This window comes from Odocoileus virginianus, chromosome 23 (genome assembly GCF_023699985.2).
Source record: "Odocoileus virginianus isolate 20LAN1187 ecotype Illinois chromosome 23, Ovbor_1.2, whole genome shotgun sequence".
NCBI classification, from domain to species: Eukaryota; Metazoa; Chordata; class Mammalia; order Artiodactyla; family Cervidae; genus Odocoileus; species Odocoileus virginianus.
In genome coordinates this window covers 27,296,898-27,312,314 of record NC_069696.1, presented here as the reverse complement: position 1 = coordinate 27,312,314, position 15,417 = coordinate 27,296,898, and the positions used below count along the sequence as shown (strand labels likewise).

The window sequence follows — 15,417 nt, the reverse complement described above, 5'->3', positions numbered from 1 at the left end:
AATACTATACCTCATGGGTTATTGGGGTGTGCAGGACTGTTTGCTTCTGTACTAAATGACTCCAAGTTGCTTTGCTGTGTGAATTATGGTTTGGTCAGTTCACATCTCCATGCTTTAAGCAGCCATTCAGTAATCTTGCTGTTGTTAATGTGCCTGCTTCTCGCAGTATTCTGTATCTCTTTATCTCCCAACTTTTATTTGCTGCATTTAATCTGGTCCAGAAAAAAAGATACCAGTAGATTTTAGAATACATTTGTAATGTTATACACTTGTAATTACCATATATCATTGTGTGAATATAGTCTGTGGGGATCTCTTAGGAATGAAATACATGAAGTTTAGTCCTTGCAACTGTAACAGTTCTTTTGACTGTTGAGAGCCCTGTTTTGCTTAATTTCCAGTTCTCAGTTATGTTCTGAATAGCTGAGGCAACTGGTATGTGATTTGTGGTTAAGTGAGCTATGTTGATCTTGCAGCCAGACAGGTCAGATATTGTTGTCCTTTCTTGCATCCAGTTTTTATCATATGAGCAGCCTCAGGAACCCTCCTTTCTTTTGGGTGCTGTTTCAATAAATTTTCTTTCTCTGTTTTGCCATTTCTTTGTTGCCTGCATCTCTTCATTTCTAAGTTGACAAATTTGATGTCCTCGAGAGAGAGAGTGAGAGAGAGGGGAATAAATCCTGGAAGAACTTGTAGAATTTGATTGCCTCCCTTGCTGTCATCTGCAAACCTCTCCCCTTTCTTAATGTACATTTATATATTTAGATTTTTTTTTTCCTGCTGCCCCCTTGTTGGTAGAGGAAATAAGCCCACACAGTAATTCTCTGCTTACTTGAACTTGACATTGGCTCTTCTCTTCACCTTTCTATGTAGCTGTTAACCTGCTCTGCTCATCCTCTCCCTCCTCCTCCCTCAGTCCCACCTTGTTTTAGACTTCCTGCCCCAGGACTTCAGAGTCTACCAGTAGCCTGGAACAGGGTAGGTGTCTGAGGCAGAGTCTCCCCCATCGAGAAGTAGGTGTGGATTGTGGTTCAGGCAGATTCCCCATCTCATTGCCAAGTTGGATCGCAATAGGCGATTGAGAGGAAAGAAGAGTGTGTTCAGATGTCTCAAATTGAAACTCTGAGAATGTTGTTTTTTTCCTCATGTAAAAGTGATAAAAAAAGGTGTTCAGATTCTGTGTAACGTAATACATGTGGGAAAATGGATTGGGAACTCAACATCCAAGGAAGCTTTTCATTACAAAGCATCTGTAATGTATTATTGGTAGCCTTTTGTTAACAGGTAGTTTTCATTTCTTTATGACAAGCTTTTTAACAGGCACTCATTTGTACTTCACACATGGTCAGGCATATTTTCCCCCATTCTTCCTACTAGGAATTTCCATTCTTCACCCTGACGGCATTTCCCCCTGGATTCCTCGTGCACGTTGGGGGCGTTGTTAGTGCACGCTCTGTGAAGCTTTTGGATCGTATCCACAATCCTGGTATGTTCTCTAAACATTTGTTTTCCGTGTTTCATTTACGTACACTGTGATTATTATTAACACTGATTTTTATAATTTTTTAAGCTGAATTTATCCAAAAAGAAAAATGACGAAGAAAGTATAAACTAGCACACGTTGCTTTCAAATATTTGCAGTAATCTTAACTAAAAATAAGATAAGTAGAAGTGTATATTTCAGTTACTTTTTTTTAATACAAAGCAAATCTTGATTCATTTTTGGCCAAGCTGTATCACTCTGAGGCAATCCTTAAGTCACTTTTGAGTCAGCTGTTTTCTTTGACTCAGGCAGATAACTAAATTTACAGTTTGATCATTGTGGCCATTAGCTTAAGAGGTTAGGTTAATTCTTTTCACTGGAATAATTCTTTATGGATTATTCAAGTAATTTTATTACTCATAAAAGAAGTCTTCTTTTGAAATGTATACATTGTGTAGAAAACCTAAAAGTTTTTAAAAAGTAATTATTGTCTTTGGGTCCTTGGTTTCTTTCAGTAGCTATTTATTTCATATAAGCAAACAGGAGAAAATAGCAGCTTCTTTAAAACATGAACCTTGATTATAAAAGAGAAAAAAAGCATGCAAGTCCTGGTGATTTCAGACCCTTGGATTAAAAATGCTTTGCTGATTTTTCTAAATCTAAAATAAGCATGAGACGTATAGTAGGAACTTTCCCTGTGGAACCTGTTGTATCTCTCATTGACTAGATGCCCAGTAACTTGCTCAAGTCACTTATTATTTTGATGACATACCTTAAACTTGAAGTTATATTAGTATTCTTACCTGGCATGTATGCAAATGTATTTTTGAAAATTGAAATGGTCACTTCCAGTAACCTCTTCCTGGGGCTTGTACTGACAGCTATGAAAAAAGAAAAATGCTTTGAAATTATTGTATGCAAAACTCAAATAGTGATTTTGAGGATACAAAGCATAACTGTTCTTTTAGATTTTTTAAAAATTTAATCTGGGCCCCATAGTTTGATGTCATTTGAATTAAAACAGAATGGAATTTTTCTAGACCCTGAATGGAATTGCAGAAAAACAATACTATTTGGGATTAGTTAAACTCTAACATTGAGCAAATACATATTTTAAGTACCAGTCTTCTCTTTTTCTTCCCTGGTTTATTATTTTTTTCCCCTGTATCTTATTTTTGGGGTCAATTTAAAATCTTTTCTTTGTGTAGTATTTTCTGCACTGTGTAGTACTTAAAGGCAAATTTAGACTGATGCCGGTTTTAATGGATCGAGATCTTGAAGACTATGCCGAGTTTCATATCTGTGCATTTAGGAACTTGAATTATTTGAGAAGTGCAAGGAAATACTGAGTTAAGATACCTGACACTAACTGGGTGACCAAAGGCCAGTTACCTGTGTTTCTATGTACCCTTGACTCAAGTATTTTGATAATTGGCACACACCCATCGATATAATAGCTCCAAAAATGGTTCTAGGAATATATTCACTTATTCTTGATGGAAACATTTGATTTCATCATTGCTCCCATGTACTCCGAGTAAGCTGTAGAGTCTAGGAGAAGAAATGAAGGTTATTTAAACTAAGTTTAAGTAGAGAGCCAAGTTTTAAATTACATTACTTAAAAAAACTCCCCCCAAAACCTGCTTTTGAACGTTTTCCATACTTGCCGGTTTATTTTTAGCTGTGTAAGAAATATAAAAGTCCAGGCCCGGGGAAGAAAACACAAGTTCTTCCTTCTTATAAAATATGATTTGTATATTGTAACCATAGCACATCCCTTTTCTTTCTCTGCTTCCCTATCTGAATATTTTTTCAGTTTACGTGGAGAAATTCTCAGTTACTAATGGTTTATTTTCCAGAAGATTATGGGCATATATAATACATATAAATACTTGTAATGTTATAAATGTTGTTTTTCAGTTTTGTTTTTATTTTCAGTTAAATGTAAATCATATTCTAGTGGCCCCAATATTACATTATTTTGATAGAATTATCACATTATTTGGGTTGTTTTTTATATATGTATTGTGCCTGAAAAAGGAACATTTGTTTAACATTTTGTTAATCTTCAGGCCCCGTAAATAATTATTTGTGAAAAAATTTTAATTTGTTGACAGAAGCTGAATGTCAGAACAAAACTCAGTTAGCATCTACCATAATAAAGATATATTAATTTTATGATTCTGAGTTACTCTGCTGAAAGAAAGTTATGACAGATGAGATACATGTGCTAATGTTAAAAGTCGTATATTTGCACTCTCAGATGAATCTTGCAGCTATTTTTTGACTAGTGAATATGGGAAATTTTCATTTCACACTAAGTATAAAAGGAACCTTATTTTAAAACGACTACCACCTGCTAACTATTGATTATTATTTTGGAGTTACTTCTTTAGAACTTCCTCTTCTTCAATATTAAACAAACAGGTCAATACAATAAGGGAGAGAATGGGATGGTTTTAAAAGGTAATTATCTGAAATAACAATTAGACTTCAGTTAATGTTAGATTACTATAGCATGTTCCTTCTTCTCTATTTCTACTTCTTATTAACTCTGCTGTCTGTCTTTCTAGTTCCTGTCAAGTGGTGTTGTGTTCTGATTGTGTTCTGATTTGTAGTATTTTTTGTTTTTTTTCCTACTATTCTGCACCTAAAACTGATCTACTAATTTGCTGTTTTGAACTCAGCCTTTGTCGGAATTATGGGTAACACAAGATCTTACAAACTGCTAGACTGGAATAGTTTCAATTCAGGTATTTTAATGGTCATTCAGTACTACATATGCTGACAAAAATTATGGCAGCTCAGTGAAGTTTTTAGAAATGTTCTCAATTAAATAGGCTTAATGTCAATTCAGTTAATACAGATACATTTTGGAATACTTATGTGATAACTTTTGTAATTTCCATGGAAATACAAATATAAAAATGTTTTTACTAAAATGAATTAATCAAAACCATAGAAATACCATGAATTATGAATGACTTCTGTTAGGTGATGAACTTTCAGAATGATAATTTTAAATTATATTTATTACATTTTTGTACAGTTTTTTTCATATCAGGTAAATGATACTAGCGTTAGTTTTATCATTAAGGGAATAGTAATTGTTAAATATATAAGTATTAAATGGCTAGTTTGTTCATCTTAAAGTATATTTAAACTTCAATTTAGATTTGAATATATTTAGTGTTCTATAAATATTATAAAACTATAACTTATTTTTAATTTTTTAAAATTTATTTTAATTGGAGGCTAATTACTTTACAATATTGTGATGGTTTTTGCTGTATTCTTATTTAGAATTCTAGAAGTGTTCCAAAATTTGGTAAGTAGGAGCAGATTTTGGGGGGATTAACAGCTTTCGTAAGCTTTCCTCCCTCCTTTTCCAAATAGAATATATTTTTTCTTCCTAAGTAATTTTACATGTGAATATAGTTTGTAGCTTTTAAAGAAACTTAAGATAGCTTTACAGCTGATGATGTGGTTTAGAGTCAAAACCAATTAATTTTTCTTTTTGATAAAAAGCATGTTCTCTTAACATAAAAATATAGATATTTATCTCTATTTTAGAATTAAATAATAGAGCTGTTTTGATTCAGTATCAGAACCTGGCATTTTCCTAAAGAACTTTTTTAGTTGTGTCAGAAAATACATCTATTTACAGAAAAACAAAAGCAGAAGCACCAAGAGGCTCAACGTTTGAGCTAATATCCCATAATCTTTTCAGTGTTATAAACTTTTTTTTTTTTTAGGAGTCCAGGATGTAAGTTCTGATGTAAGTAGTGCATGTTTGACTATGAAGTAACTCATGTTCATCATGTGGATTTAACCTAAAGTCAGTCTAGTAAACAGTCTGATTTGGTCCAACCTTTGCAGATTTGGACCAACATCAATTGGTAAATCTTTGAGGAAATTACCTCTATTTCCTATCCAAGTTTTTGCCAGCATGTATCACATTGGTTAGAGTTAAAGTAATCATTTGTAATGTAATGTTTTATATTGTTTTTTTTTAATGAGAAATTAAAAATATCCTGCTGGATTCATTTAATAAAATAAGAATATATTTTAAAAAACATGGGCTGATTATGGTGGTGGGCAGAAAAAAGACTAGTTACATAAGAACAGGACATTGAGGCATCATCATTAATAATTTAAGGAGCTGAAAGTTTGTGAGGGCAGCGATGTTTAAGATGAGAGATATAACAGATGATAGAACTGTTTTAGAAAGTGTAAAAGGCAAAAGTTAAATCTTATAGACACAGTAAAGACTTTGTTCCCTGTAAACAGATTTACAGAATTTGGTGAGGAGGAACATGGTTTAGGAAGCAGTATATCTTGCCATCATTTAAAATAAAATCCAGTAGTAAGTGTAGGAAGGAAAAGATGCATATGTTACAGCATATTAAAAGAACATAAACAATGATGCTTTCAGTTTAATGTGCTTATAGTTTTATGCTTTTGATTGGTGATATTTAGAGTCTTTCTGGTAAGAACTGGTACATACTTAGAAACCAGGGTATTTCTGATACTAGTTTCAGAAAAATAGCTTGGTAATTCTGAAAAAAAATTATATCTTTGGTAAATGTATTCAAATCATTTATATATTTTTCTCTGTAATTAGGAAATATTTAGCCACTCCTCTATTACCACAGAAAATAAAAAATTGTAGAAAAGTAGTTGTTGATACAGTTTCTATTAATGCTAGAAATCATTTATCAATACTATATTTCCTGGTCTCTCTGATACCAGCTATAATATGATATATCATTGACTTCATAAAAGCCTTCTAAGAAAAAAAGAGGAACACATGGTAGTCAAACATACTAATTATTCAACGTTTTTCTTTCAGAAACATTAAAATGTGGAACAGTATAGGAAAACATTTTGTATCACACACTAGTGTTTCATGCAAAACAATAGACCATGTGGATAGTTATTAGAATTTATTTTGTACTGTGCAATTTGCTAGATAAGAGATGTGCAAAGGTGCCTGTCCCCCTATTTTTATTCTGGGAGGATAGAAGAATATGTAAATGGCTTACTGTGTAGTATGGTGTGATACAAGATTCAGAGTTAAAGAGGAAGCTGGGATTAACTGTGTGGCAGGGTACCTTATAGAGGTAGTAATCTTGAGCTCAGTTTTGGGTAGTATATGAAGATTCACTTAGATTTATATTTCAGACAGTGTATTTGGACCCATGTTAATATATTGAGTGTAGTTCTGAAACTTCAAGCATTTGCAAAACAATATCCTAGCCATTACTCATTCAATGAAGTTTATTGCGTAGCTAATTCATACTTTTTATTTGCTATTAATGCAAAATGTCTTAGTTTACTTTTTTCCCCACCCCCTTTTCTTCCGCTTTGTCGTGTTACTTTGTGTTAACTACAGTGTTAACTACAGTGATAGAAAGTATTTTTATAGAGCAGGAAGAAAGGAACTCAATATTTGAAAATTTATTCAAAACTCTACCCCTTTATTACCTTGTTTCTTATTTCTTTGGCCTGTTAACAGACTTGGAGAAAGACAAAGTGAACCTTGCTACTAGGACGAGAATGTAACATTTGCGGATCTTGTGTGTGACATGCCAGGGACAAGAGATTCCTCGAAGACAGAATAGTCAGATTTGCATTAAATCGCTGCCTACTCGTGCAGAATGACTTTAGAAGCAGCAGGACTAGAGAGAACACAGTGCGGTGCAGGAGTCCTAGCCAGGCAGTGACCTGGGATCTGAGGGTGACAGGAGAGCTGAAGTTTTGTGGTGCACTTACTGTGTACTCTTGTCAGATTTGATGGTGGTAGGTCAGTTAATCCTCAAGCACAGCCCTCACATAGGCATTCTCATTTTGTGCATGAGCAGTATGAAACATAGCCATTTGTCTGAGGTCAAATAGGAAGTGACTGAGCCCCAGTTTGAACTTTATAATTTTGGCTTCAGGGCTTACACTCTTAACCACAAATTTACAAACTGTTTAGAATGTGAAGCCTGCAGGACTTGGTAATTATGGGAGAATGTGGTGAGTGAAACAGGCCCTGTGCAACTTTCAGCTGAGAGACAGAGAAGGATAATGATTGTCCCACGTGTCTGCAAGTCTTAACATCCCAGGGGGCAAATGATTCCTATCTTTTAGAAACTCAAGTCTGTTTGAAAGTTCAGTTGTGAATAATATTTTAAGAGTAAATTCTAATAGCCCTAGCTCATTACTTCTCAAATGTCTGTAATTTTTTTCTTCTGAGTTTACCACTAAAAATATTTCTGAATAGGTCACACATAGTTTCTTACTTAGTAACAATCTCAGTGAGTTGAGGATAATTGGTTATTCTTTCCTGTGTAGGATGCATGTCAATTACATAACTTTTTTAGAAGTGACAAGAGGAAATTTAAAGTAGTTACATAGTGTCATTTGAAAAATACTAGTTTGAAGTAGCTTATGAACTTAGACAATATTTTTAAGAGTGTTTTAGTAAGTTAGTAAGAGTGTTTTACTGAGTAACGCAAGATGTTTGAATAGCCTTTCTTTTGTTTTTGAGCATATTCTAAAAATATTTTTTCTTTTTTTACTGTTTTAGACAGAATGTAGGTTTTAAGACTTATTAGACTGAAAATTTTCTCAATCTTACAATGAATGAACTTGAGCTAATGATAGACTTAGTGGTTTAAATTTAGAAAATGTTACTACTCTTTTTCCCTTTTTTGTTTTCAGAAATATAGTTAGAAATTTGACTTTATTTTAGAGGCAAAATTAATAGTTAACATCTAAAAGTGTAGTTACTACTTTAAAAATATTTAACAAAATATGAGTCAGCTGAGGAAATATTTATATAGGGAAGTATAAGGAAATATTTATATAGAATATACTTATCACTATGATCATTCAAATTTTTCTCCAGTAGATGTTTGTTGAGTGCCTACCATGTCTTAAGCACAATTCTGGGGATTGGAAATAACCAGGGTTCAACCAGGCAAACCTCCTGTTTACATACCAGTCTAGTCTGTTTCTTATACTACTTTGCTGTGTGTGTGTGTGTGTGTGTGTGAGAGAGAGAGAGAGAGTTAAATGAATAGACTTTCTTGGAATTTGAATTCTACTGATGATCTCAGCAGTCATTATTTTTCTACATTTGTGGGACATTCATGAGCAGATGTGCAAAGTAAGCCTAAAGTAGTTAAGCAGCATTTGGTTTTCAGTATTTTACTAAGGTTTCAGAAAGTAGATACAGAGAGTTCAAGAAGGCATAAATATAGCATGCATGACTTGTGAGCTTCCCTTTATAATGTGACATAAATGTAATATTTAATTTTCTTTCTATATATAATGTAACTGGATATTCATTACTTTTCTACTATCTGTAAAAAAAAGTCAGATGGGTTATCTCCTTTAATGTGAAATTTCACTCTTCATATATATGAAATACGTAAAATGTAACTGGATATTCCATTACATTATTATAATGTAACATGTAAATGTAATGTATCATTCTCTGTATAAAATAATGTAACTGGTCACCAGTTACATTATATATATAAAGAATGAAATGTCACAGTCAAGGAGTAAATTGTGTATTTGACGTTTTTTTTTTTTAAAACAAATAGTAACGACTGCAGTTTGGTCCAACATGGACTGTACCTGAGCCACCATCCTAGTATTCCAAATTACTACATCTTGAAGTTCACTCTCAGTTTGCACATTACTTCTTCTATAATGAGATTCTTCTTTTTAGTCTGTACTGAATTCCCAACCAGTTTGAGGTTCTATACTTCTTGAACCTGGACTCTCTAATTTCTATTCTAGTAGTGGAAATTTATCTTCTTCAAAAGGTTGTTTTGGGTTGGACTGTTACTTTCAGATATTTGAGAAGGTAGCTTTTAGTGCTGTCCATTAACAAGATACATTATCCTTTTTCTGAAAATCCTACCTAACACTTTATCTTCTCTTGTTTATTTAAAAATTAGATTGAATAACTGCCCATTTCCTTTTTTTTCCCTTTCAACTTGATTAAAAGGTTCCCACAGACAGAATTATTCTCTTCTAGACCTATATAAAAATAGAACTACATTTAACTCTTCAGGTAGTCAGCATTTCTTAGTTGCAAATGTGTAATTGCCTAAAATCTTGAAGGAATTGACTTTTATAAAGGCATATTATGTTGAGTTGTTCATTTGTTTACTTTTTGAGGTGTAAACTATTACTGTCATTTTAGGAATCTTTACCAGTGTCACCTGTACTTTAGAAACAAGATAAAATACTAAAAAGATGGCAAGATATCAAGCTATGGCCATGCTCTAGACAAGTAATAGAAAGACGAATTAACTGTGGTGTCAACATAAGTGTGAGGACATTACCCTTGTAAGAGGTATCAGTGAGGCATTGATCTACAACTCAGTTCATGCTTGCAATTAAAAGGATATAGTAAAAGATTTGTGATAATTATCTATGTATAATTCTGACCCTTAGAAGAAAAATACTAGTATGAAATACAACTTGTATAATAAATAACTTTTAGTATCTCCTAAAATGATCATCTTTTTATGATTATCAATAATTCTGTAGATTCTTGGGAGGAGCATGGTATTTTAAGTGAAGGTATTTTTTCTTCACATCTCTGAAACGTTAATGTGCAACCCTCACATCTCAGCTGTATATCCTTCAAGTGACCAAATTGTATCCAGTTTCATATAAGGCGTGTATAGTTGCCAGTAAATTTTTAAGCCAGGTTCTTTGTTTTGCCTTTTATATAAGTATGGTAAATCCTCAGTTTTTACTTTTGTAGGGTGAATAAAACAGTTCAGATTCACTAATGTATTTCCTATAAGAAGTATAATTAGCCATTTTTAAGCTTTAAGATTTCCATTAGTAGAGATTAAATACTGTGATGTTTCTGAATTTTCAGTACTAGTAAGTTAAACTGAATCCTGATTGCTACTTGAAAATTCTGTGGCTCATCTCTGACATTAAGTATAAGATAGGCTTTGAAGACAAGTTTACTTTTTCTGTAATATTAAATAAATTGATTTTTCTTAATTTTATCTTAATTAACCCCTAAATTTAATAGCCAAAAAATTCATGCTTTGACTTCCTGCTCACAGTTGTAGGTAGTTATTTTAATCCAATGACGAGTTTGTGATGAAGTGCTCCCTACTGTATGCTTGCCTTGCTTTCACCTAGAATCTAGGGCCATTACTTTCTGTAACCATTTCAGTGAGCTGCCATAGTTTTCAGTCTGTACTGTCACCTGATCCAAGCATGCGCCAAAGTTTCCACTGTTTCTGGCTCCTGTCTGCTGAATCTGCTTTGCAAAACCCTTCGTTCTTTGAGCTTTTGCTTTAGCCAAAAACCAAATTTAAGAAATTCTTTGGAGTGTGGATATAACACCATTTGCTTCCTTAGCCCTCCTGTTATGTAACTCTTTAGCTTTTATTAAACTTGTAAATACTTTATTAACTACAACAGTGGCATCCCCCTGTGCAATTGTGTGGCTCATGTGTCAAAATAAAGGCTGCTTGTGAACTTGTCAGAAGAGTATGAATGTTCTACTTGCGCTGCATTCAGCTTTTTGTTGTTGTTTTTTGTTTGTTTTTTTAAATCAGCCACTTATTCTTTCATAGTGTTTGGTTTAATTATCTGATTATTTTATGTGTTTTACCAAGGTAAGTTTGATGTAGATAAACTTTGTATTCTATGTGGTTACATGTATCTCATAGTAATTATTATTACATACTTTTCCATTTAGGCATGCTGGCCTTTTTAAATAAATAGATATGGAACTTAAGTAGCTTCTTCCAAATTTTTCATTAATTAAATAAAATATAATACTGTTGATTACATCCTGTAAAAGTTTTAAAGCAGAAAAACTACCATGTATTACTATGTAGTAAGATGTAGGTAAACCTAATGTGAGAAAATCTATTTTTATAAAAACATAGTATATGATTATTTGACTTAGTAAATATTATTGTAAACTTCCAGAATGATTTGAAAAGTAAATTGCAGGTTTTACTATTATATCTTAGAAAGTCAATTTTTCATTTTACATAGTTTTTCAGGAAAATTTTTTTCTAAACTGAGATATAGTTCTTATTTTTGCTATCTTTTTAGAAAATCATAAGTAATTTGATAGATGGAGCAACTAGTTGAATAATAGTTTGTCTTATGATATAAAATTTCACTATTAGGAAAAGATGATGTTAATAGATGTCCAAATTGATCTGGAAACGTGTATGTCCTAAAAAGAGAGAATGGATATGAAAGTGTTTTTGTGCTCTTGATGTCTACATTTCAGCTTGGAATATGAAGAAATTCTTTAACATAGTAGCATATGTGCAAAATAGGGCCACCTAATTGTCTCACACATTTCTGAATTCGTAATATTGATTGCTAACACCATATTGTAGTATTTTCTATTTCTTTTCCTTCTTTATCTCGTACTTTGATCTTTTCTTCAGTTTCCTGGAGTTTTGTGTCTTTTTCTTCTTTTCTGAAAGAAAGTTTTAGGGTAGCACGGTCTTGGATCTAAGACTTTAACGCAAGAACTGGCTGGCATCATTTGTAGTTCTGGTTTTTACCTCCTCACTTCTTTTTGCTGATCTCCCTGTGGGGGAAACAAAATTCCACCATAGGAATGTGAGCTATAACAAGCCTTTTAACCTTTGTTTACTTTGCTGTCTTCAGTATTTCACTAGTGAGTATGATTCTACTTATTCTACTTACTTTGAAAAACGTATTTGAAAACTGCATATGTACAGAAACTCAGAAGGCTTTTGGATTGTTGGATTTTCAGTCATAATAGTGCCCTTTTAATGTGAAAGATTTACAGTAAGAGCATAGCATTTTATTTAGAGTTGATCAGGTTTTTTCTTTTCCAAATTGTTCCCAAATGGAATTGGCCACAAAAAAAGAAACAATTTAGGATATGCTGATTATAGACCATTTCTGTTTTTAGCATCTTTGCACACGAAAAGCTAACTATATATGCAGCTGCTGTTCATCAGTAGTTTGCAGTTAACTGCAAGTAATTAGAAGTGTATGTGACAGATGTTCCATCTATAATGCTCCATTGCAAGCAATGTTGGGCTACTCTATGGTTATAAAATGTGATCTGTGATTCAAAAGCATTTTCTTAATGACAGAGCCATATATGGAGTTCCAGTGTTCTTTCTGAAATTTGTCCTTACGTACATTAACTAGATTCTTCATGCTAATGTTTTCAGTGTATTTGCTTTCTTTATTTTGAATTGGCCAGTCCCTTTATTTCTTGTCACTTTGCTTCAGGACCTACATCTCTTTAGAAGGATGGCTGCAGATGGCTTTCTGCTTTTTAATGTTGATAAGTCTATGCCTTGCAGAGAACCCAGAATGTATTGCATTATTAAAACTTAAGTACCAGGAAATGAAATCAGAATTTAAAATAAATTTATGGGTATGACTCAAGGTGCTCACTCAGTGAGGTGAGACATAGGAAGTCCTTTTAGTTTAAGATTAGAGTCTGAAAACTCTGGGTCTACCTTTCAAATTGTATCTCATAAAACAGATCCCTATAGATAGCCCTAAAGAAATAAAGGAAATAGAACTAGGTGCTTTATTTTCTAGCACCTGAATTTAAAATGTTAAACTTCATGAGAAGTAGCATTAAATGAAAATGTTAATAAGCTTTTTGAGAAGTAGCGTTTTAAAGATGGGAAGTTTGAAAACCTGTTGTAGAATAGTAGTTCTTTGCCTTCCAGAGTATGCATACTTTACATATTTCTTGTTCAAATAGACAATGTGCTATTGAGTAGTGAACTGATTTAAAATTTATTTTTCAGATGAACCAGAAACTCGAGATGCATGGTGGGCAGAAATCAGACAAGAAATAAAATCCCATGCCAAAGCATTAGGCTGTCATGCTGTAGTGGGCTACAGTGAATCAACTAGCATCTGGTAAATGATAACAACAACTTGATCTTCTAGATGCTGTAGTTTACAGATTGTCATCTGAAAGGGAAAAAGCTTTAATGCAGATATGGAGAAAAGAAGAAAAGTGGATTGATCCAGTTAGCATGGGCTTTTTTAGAATGCATCAGAAGGAGGTTCATATGCTATCTTTACTGCTTAATTAATGTGAAACTTCAGGAAAATTGCTCTACTCCTCCGAGCCTCAGTTTATACTTTGGAGACAATAACTACCTATCAGTTAAGGTTATTGAGGCATTAAATGAGAATATAATAATGGCACACAGCAAGTATTAACTCCAGGCCTACTGTATTCCAGTTTGTGACTCCACCAGCTCCTTCCTCTGGGATTTTGAAACCCTTAATCTTTTGTAAATGAACCACCATGTGTCTTTCAAGTTCATTTGTAAACTCTTTCTGCCTTCATTAATTAACTATAACTTAACTTTTTCCTACCAACAAATCTCCCTAATGCTACCCAGTTAGGAAGGGACTTCCATACTCTCAGTTCTCAATTTCTTTTTCTCCTGTCTTTCATTTGGACAACCTCTTCCCCATTTAAGTCTGTGCCAATCCATTGTTCAGGGTTTTCTACCTCCAAAACCTTTTTCTGCTCTTCTTAATTAACTGCCCTGCCCATCTCCTCCAGTTAAACACAATTATTTCCCTTCTGACAGCCTGGCATTGTACTTTCTCGTTCTCAAGTCCTCTATCCTCAGTTGACTTTCAACCTTATTTTGACTTCATTATCACATGAAACTGTTCCTCTTTAAAAGTTTGAAACCATAAAATTTTACTCTTGGATCACAACCTGATATTTTCCTACCCATCCCATTTGCTTATTTATTTCTGGTTTGTTTTGACCCTTCTCTTAATCAAGAGTTTTCCCAGTTCCTTACTTAGGTTCTGACTTTACTTGCTGTCTGCCATCCTTGAACCCTATTTTCCACTCCTTCAGAAGTTAGTAATAGATGTCGTCTAGACACTGTTTGACCTTATGCTGTCTTATTTTTCCCCCTTCTGTTGGGTAATTCTTAACTGCCAGCTATTACATAGGTAACTTTCTTGTGGTGGTACTGATCATTTTTGTTGGAGAAAAAATGATTAGACTGTAATAAATGAGGATGTTACAGAGCCATGCTGTTTCATTCTCTAAGGATCCTTTTTTTTTCTTTGCAGACCATATATTATACTCTTTAAAAAAAAAGCTTTATTGATGTATAATAGGCATATAATCTCACATGTTTAAAGTGCATTACTTTGAAAAGTTCTCACATAACTTTTATGTGAAACCATAAACATCATGAAACCATTATTATCATGAAACCATTAGCATCAGTCATGAAACCATGAAACCATTAGCATCATTGAGACAGTCAACACATATGTCACCCCCAAAGCTTCTCTATATTCCTTTGTACTCTCTCCCTTCAGTCCCTTCTCATCCCACCCCTGTCACAGGATATACTGCTGATCTGCTTTCTATCACTAGAATAAGTTTTCAGTATTACACAATTTTATGTTAATAGAATCTTAACATTATGCACTCCTTTTTGTTTAATTAATTTCACTCAGCATGTTTAAGTTGAGATTAAATTGAGTGTCATGCCTGTTAGTTAGCAAGAACCCATTCCTTTTCATTGCTGAGTAGTACTCCTTTGTATATATTACACTCTTGAACTGCTCTGTTCTCATAGTTGCTGTTCTACTTTTGTTAACCTACTAACCTTGTTAGGCTTATCCTGCCGTTCTTCCCAGTAGATAGTCTTGCTCTGTTTGTGGATTTATTTTCATATACTTTCAGGTCTTAGGGATATAGTTTTAGAAGACATAGTTCTTACCATCAGATTCACATTCTTCTGGAGAATTATGACAAGCATAATACATTTTATGGTAGAGCTATGCCAAGATATCTAAGGATCCTAGAGGGCCATAGGTTAGGATTGGAAGAAAGTTTTAATGAAGTAACTGAAGCTTGAACTGTATCTTGAGAGATGAGT

The 15,417-nt window shown here is 33.3% G+C and overlaps 1 protein-coding gene across 20 annotated transcripts in view; it reads left to right on the top strand.

The window, feature by feature from the left end:
• The window catches only part of C2CD5 (C2 calcium dependent domain containing 5), an 86,959-nt gene that overhangs the window by 33,779 nt on the left and 37,763 nt on the right, over window positions 1-15,417 (top strand). For 10 of the 20 annotated variants that reach the window (XM_070453752.1, XM_070453759.1, XM_070453763.1 and 7 more), the window contains 3 exons: window positions 1,378-1,486; window positions 4,171-4,236; window positions 13,291-13,405. In XM_070453752.1, the coding sequence (XP_070309853.1) occupies window positions 1,378-1,486; window positions 4,171-4,236; window positions 13,291-13,405 (290 nt within the window). The remainder of the gene's footprint in view (window positions 1-1,377; window positions 1,487-4,170; window positions 4,237-13,290; window positions 13,406-15,417) is intronic. The other 10 variants (XM_070453767.1, XM_070453765.1, XM_070453762.1 and 7 more) reach the window with 1 other exon arrangement.